The 5,979-nt window shown below is 35.7% G+C and overlaps 1 protein-coding gene across 1 annotated transcript in view; it reads right to left on the bottom strand.

Moving 5' to 3' along the window:
* Positions 1-3,874, bottom strand: part of LOC107668078 (gastrula zinc finger protein XlCGF57.1-like) — a gene marked incomplete at its 3' end in the record, with an annotated part of 17,725 nt that extends 13,851 nt beyond the window's left edge. Inside the window, exons 1-2 of the mRNA XM_016459851.1 lie at positions 3,816-3,874; positions 3,041-3,179 (exon numbers count right to left, since the gene is read on the bottom strand). Coding sequence (XP_016315337.1) covers positions 3,041-3,125 — 85 coding nt within the window. The remainder of the gene's footprint in view (positions 1-3,040; positions 3,180-3,815) is intronic.
* Positions 3,875-5,979: the final 2,105 nt, after the last annotated feature.

Here is a 5,979-nt window from a genome sequence, read left to right as displayed (position 1 = left end):
GGGGCATAGAGGACCTACAATAATGTACAGTATTTGAAAAATAATGTGTTTTTTGAACATTAAAGCATGTCAACATATTCTGTTACACCAAATACAAAAAATAATGATCTTTAAAAAAGCATCATATGACCCCTTTAAATCTAGATTAAAGACACATCTCTTTAGCCAAGCATTCACATAATGCATCTCATAATCTTGTACTCCAGTTATAACTTTTTGTATCTTTTAGGGCTGCCACTAACGACTATTTTTATTTCGATTACTAATTTATCTAATTTATCGATTAATCAATTAATCTAAACGATTAATTTCCCACACCAAAAAAGTCCAATTAAGAATATAGGAATATTTTATTAAACTATATTTCATTAAACCAAATAAAATCCAATAGTAAAAAAGTTAAGTGCAACATAACAATAGAGCTAATGTACATTACGCATTACAACAAGGGCCTGCAGGGGGCGCCAACGGCCTGACGATTGTTTTTACACATTGCTGTGCGATCTAATACTTGTTTCATATTGACCAAGCACCATTTCATTCAAATGTCCACTTAATCTTTAATATTTGGCCATTTCTTTAGGACAGAAATGCTATAGCCACTGTAATTGAATGAATATGTGGACATCAAAACGTGTAAACTCAGAGAGAGGGTTTGAGCTTTTATTTTGAAACCGCGATGTATTCTCCTGAGTTTGCGTAGATTTATAAATGATTTACTTTACAAATCTGATTAAATGGCACACGTTGCGTTCCCAGATGAACGTTATAATAAACCCAAACTCACAACAACATGCAGAGATGGAGTTTGAGACGCTCTACACATGTAAATGATAACAGTTCCTGAGGAACTACTGTGAACGGAGCCGCTGTGAGACGCACATACTTAACCTACACGCATGTAAATAATTAAAGCGCATGTACTGTATTAGAACTACATCGCATATAATTATTTAATTAAATTGTGTTAATTCACAATTATGCTTAATTATTTAATATATCATGCAGCCTTGGAAAACAGACTAATAATGTGTTTTATACATTCTCGTCCGTGAAATGCGCCACTTCCGGTATTTTGCCAGTTAGTCGAAAAAATCGAATAGTCTAATAAAATTGACGAATCGCGACAGCCCTAATATCTTTTGCTTGAAATATTACGAACAACAGATGCTAATTATTCTCTATCTGCTTTTCTGTTTCCAGCTCTGGGGGTGCGTTTCCCAAAAGCATCGTTAGCTAACTATGGCTGTTAGTTCCACTGAACTCTATTGGTAACGATGGAGCTTGCGACCATAGTTGCTTTTGGGAAACGCACCCCTGGATAGGCTACTAGAGATGATGCCAGCTCCAGTCTGGATCCAGCCAGGGCTCGACAGTGCGACCATTTCAGTCGCATTTGCGACTGAAAACTACTGCATGCGACTATGAAATTTTTTTTAGGAGCACCAGTGCGACTGACCCGATCATCATCATTCTTGTGATTGCACTCAGGGGAGCTTCAAAGGTTTCTACATGTTTTTGCAGCGTTGAGTAATGTATCACAGACATATCTCACGAATCCTTTAATAAGCAAAGTGTAGACAGGGTGTAAAAATAAGAGATTCATTGTGCAGTGTAGCGAGCACACTATTGTCTGATTTTTCTCTATTTCGTCGTCGAAAATAGTTTAAAACAAAGACGCAGCGGAGCCGCTGCGCATCTCCATTCAAACACAGCGGTGTTTCGTTTATGAATGAACGGGGTTTTTTAAACGAATCTAGTGAGTCAGTGATTCATGATTACCCATTCATAAAGACAGTCACTTGATTCATTCTTGAATAATCAGCCGTTCGAATTAATCAACTGAATGAATGATTCAGTGATAAACATAAGACTTGCCGCCACCTGCTGGCAGTTTGTTTAATTTTTAAAGTATCTTTTCAGTTATTTAAATCATTTAATACTTCTATATTCAAAATTGTATATTTAAAACATTAATATCATCATGGATTTATGGATTTAATTGCACTCATTCCACTTCTGAGCCTCATTAAATGTCTGAAAGTACATCAAGCCACTTTTGTGTTCTTCTGTGCCACCTCTACAAATTAATTTTGTTAATACGGATTTAATTTGATTTTTAACTTATGTTTCTTATTCTACTCTTATTCTGTCTTTTTAATTACACTTTTTAAAAAGCTTTTAAAATATAATTTTTTTAAGAATTTGACAAAAGATGATACTTTTAATAAAGTTAGAGGAGTCAAATATTACCTCGTAATGGGAAGGCTACATTTTGGTAACATTTTGGATTATTGATTAGAAGGTGCTCCTAAAATTTTGAATGTGCTCCTACATTTTTTAAGTTAGGAGCACAAGTGCTCCTAAAAAGAAAAGTAAGCGTAGAGCCCTGCCAGCCCTTACAAAGATCTGAGATGACCAAACACCTGAGCAGAGATTTTACAGAACTTTACACAATGCCAACCCTGAACCAACATACAAAAACGCCAAATTCTTCTTAAAATGCAATCTTAAAAAAAAGTTTTAATAATGTTCATCATCTCTTTTTAAATACCATCATTACTGAACTGCATGATTTGTATAAATTAGTAATTTGACACGGTCACCTCTGATAACAGATAAGACTTTCTGCAAAGCTACTTTGAAACAATGCATATTGTGGAAAGTTACACAAAAAAGTGAACTGGATAAATCGAATGATTTTGCAGTACAATTTTTTTTTTCATACTCAATATTGTTTTATGTATATTGTTCTAATACAGATTTAACGTTGCCATTAGTAAAAATTGATGACTCACCTTGTTTACAAACAAAAAAAAAGCACAATCAAGTGCTATAAATTAATGGTTTACATTGTTTTTAAATTCAAATGGAGATGTTGTTTGATGTTACACAATTTGTATTCAATTGTCAAATAAAACTGCTTTAATCAGGACAGTCATATATGACGTTCTTCAAAAATATCATTTATTTCTGTTGAGGTTTAGACATTTTAATAGATCAAATGAGTGAGTTCAGCTTTGAGAATGAGAAAACCAACCTGTTTGATCTTCAGTATCTTCTTGTTTCAGACTGAATACTTCTTCAATCTTTATATCTTCACTCTCCTCTTTAATAAACGCCATCTTTATAATCGAGTCCCGTGGATCTCAGCTGCTTCAGCAGGAGTTTTTAAGGATCTGTTTAAGATAATAATTGACAGAAAGAAAAATAAATTCAAACTAGCTCTCAATGTGTGTCTCAGTCGGCTCCCTAGTTCAGTAGTCAGTGCACTGCTAAGGGAATCAGTCAGAGTAATAGTTAATGGTCTTAAAACAAAACTATACAGAAGGGCATTGAAGTTTTTGTGTTGTATATTTGGTATTTAATGATTTGTAGGTTACATTTAATAGATTACACTCATGAAAACGTTTGAAGTTGGTTAGTAAAAGCCGTTATTACTCGTGTTTGTTGTTTTCGTTGCATTCCCGCTCTTTTTCTCGTCTGTGTGCGGTGATTCGAACGAATCGAATCACTGAATCACTTTGCAAAGCAATTGATTCAATTGACTGGGAGTTTCAAAACGCTCCGTTTCTCTCATCACGGCGACTGAATTTGCGTTTACTACAAACTACTTCACGATCTAGGCTAGGGAGCGAAGTGAAAAGCACCGTGTTTGTTAATCATGTTCAGACACGATTTACTCACAAAAATTTTTTTTTGGATGAAACACTGCAACGTTACAATGAATGATTCATTTTACATAGCTTGTAAAAACTATAACACTGCCTTAACGTAAAAAAAAAAAAACACTTTAAACGCTTAAAAACACCAACCTTTCTTCAGACGAGTCACAGACACAGCAGCGCAGCGCAGTCTCATGACGTCAGGTCACCAAGCCAAAATAAAAGTCTTGTGTGGGAGAGATATTTAAATGCAGAAAACACATAAATAACAAACATATGTCAGAGGTATTCAGAGCTTAATTTGTGGTCAAATATATGTAAAAAAAAATAAATAAAAATAAAATACACGTTGTCCAGTGAAGTGCTGAAAATAAATATAAATCAAAGAGTAATATGCAAGATGCTGTCATGTTTGAGTGCAGAAGCCTTTGCATTTAATTATTTCACATTGATTTTAATATAATTTAATAAACTGTTGATTATCTTTTGCAAAAATAAAACATTTGGTATACATTTTGTGTATTATGTAACATATAATACATTTTTGATTATCCTGTGAAGTAATAAAGAATCTGTTATTACACTGCTTAAAGGCAGAGTAAGTGATTTCTGGTAGCCAATGTTGATATTTGAAATCACCAAAACAAACACGCCCCTACCCCAAAAGGGTCTTGCCTCTATTCTGATAGCTCCACCCCATATATACGTACGCAACCCAGGCAACGATTAGTTCTGTGAAACAAAGCAAAACCAATGTTACACCGTGTCTACATCGGACGTGAGCGGCGCGGCGCAACAAATACCCAACAGAAAACTGCTGCCGGGTTCTATTTATGACGTGCTGACACACATTTCAAATGGTTTTCAACGGTCGTTTGATTGCGCCCAGTGTAGGCAGACTTTAGCTGTTGTAGACACGGTGTTACTCTCCTATCGAGAAGAAACAAAGCAACCTCGGCGTCCGATCGCAGGCCTTCCGCTCCTTGAGTTCTCTCCAGCGCTGGGAAGCGGAGTCCAGCCCGGGGTCGTCCCGTGGTTGCCGCAGGCATCACAATATGGTAAGGGACGTAACATTTCTGTCACACGCTTGAGGCATTCGGCCAATCATAACACACTGGATAAGCTGGCCAATCAGAGCACACCTCACTTTTCAGAACGATGAGTTTTTTAAAAATCGACGTGTTTCAGAAAGGCGGGGCATAGAGGAGAAACAATGATGTACAGTATGTGGAAAATAATGTTTTTTTTAACCTTAAACCGCATAAACACATTTCATTACACCAAATACACAAAATAATGTTCTTTTTAGCAGCATCATATGACCCCTTTAAACTTTTTCTGTGGCTATAACTCGAGTCTTACTCTGCATTAAATTATTTTGCATTGATTTAACATTGTTTCATCAATTATTGATCGATGCTTAATATAAAAACATCTTAGAACTGTTAAACTGAAAGAACACAAATGATCTTTGATATTATTTTGTGACTCGGGTTGGTTAGCTGTCCCTCTCCGCTCTGTTTTCTCTTTGTTTTTGCTTTTAGTTCTCCTCATATCTGTTTGTCTTCAGTCAGCACAGCCACTAGTTTATCTCTTCTCTCATTATTACCCGCTCTACATCTCTCCGGTGTCACAATTGCGAATTGAAAATACGCCTAATGGAAACTTGTCAATTTAGCAAAAGCTCCCATATATCACAAAAAAAAAATAAAACTCACACGAGATGTTTTTTTTTTAGGCAATTCGAAAAAGGAATATATTGCAAAACTGCAATGGAAACAGGTTTTTTTTTTTTCTTTTTGCATTTACAAGTCATCTGGCATACGTAAAAGCCACATGTTCATTCTTTAATATACTATAATCCTTGGCATTAACGCTTGGATAACCCCTTATTTATACTGCACATATCTGTGGTGCATTACAGCTCCGACAAGGCCACCGGAGCTGATCGCGGCCACTCTAGTCAATGCTAATGCTAACATTTCCGAAGTGCCCCAGAAGCGCTGCTTTGCTAAAGATACACATCTATGTCTCCTTCAATTAAAAATAATAGCTGTGATATACATAACGCTACCAACATCGATCATCATGACTTATCACGAGGAAAAAATTATGTTTTAGTCGCATAACATTTAAGGGGTCATATGACGTTGCTAAAAAGAACATTATTTTGTGTATTTGGTGTAATGCAATGTGTTTATGCAGGTTTAAGGTAAAAAAACCACATTATTTTCCACATACTGTACATTATTGTTTCTCCTCTATGCCCCGCCTTTCTGAAACGCGTCGATTTTTACAAAGCTCATCGGTCTGA

The sequence above is a fragment of the Sinocyclocheilus anshuiensis genome, unplaced genomic scaffold (assembly GCF_001515605.1).
Source record: "Sinocyclocheilus anshuiensis isolate Anshui unplaced genomic scaffold, SAMN03320099.WGS_v1.1 scaffold1030, whole genome shotgun sequence".
NCBI lineage: Eukaryota > Metazoa > Chordata > Actinopteri > Cypriniformes > Cyprinidae > Sinocyclocheilus > Sinocyclocheilus anshuiensis.
This window is presented reverse-complemented; position numbering and strand designations above follow the sequence as displayed.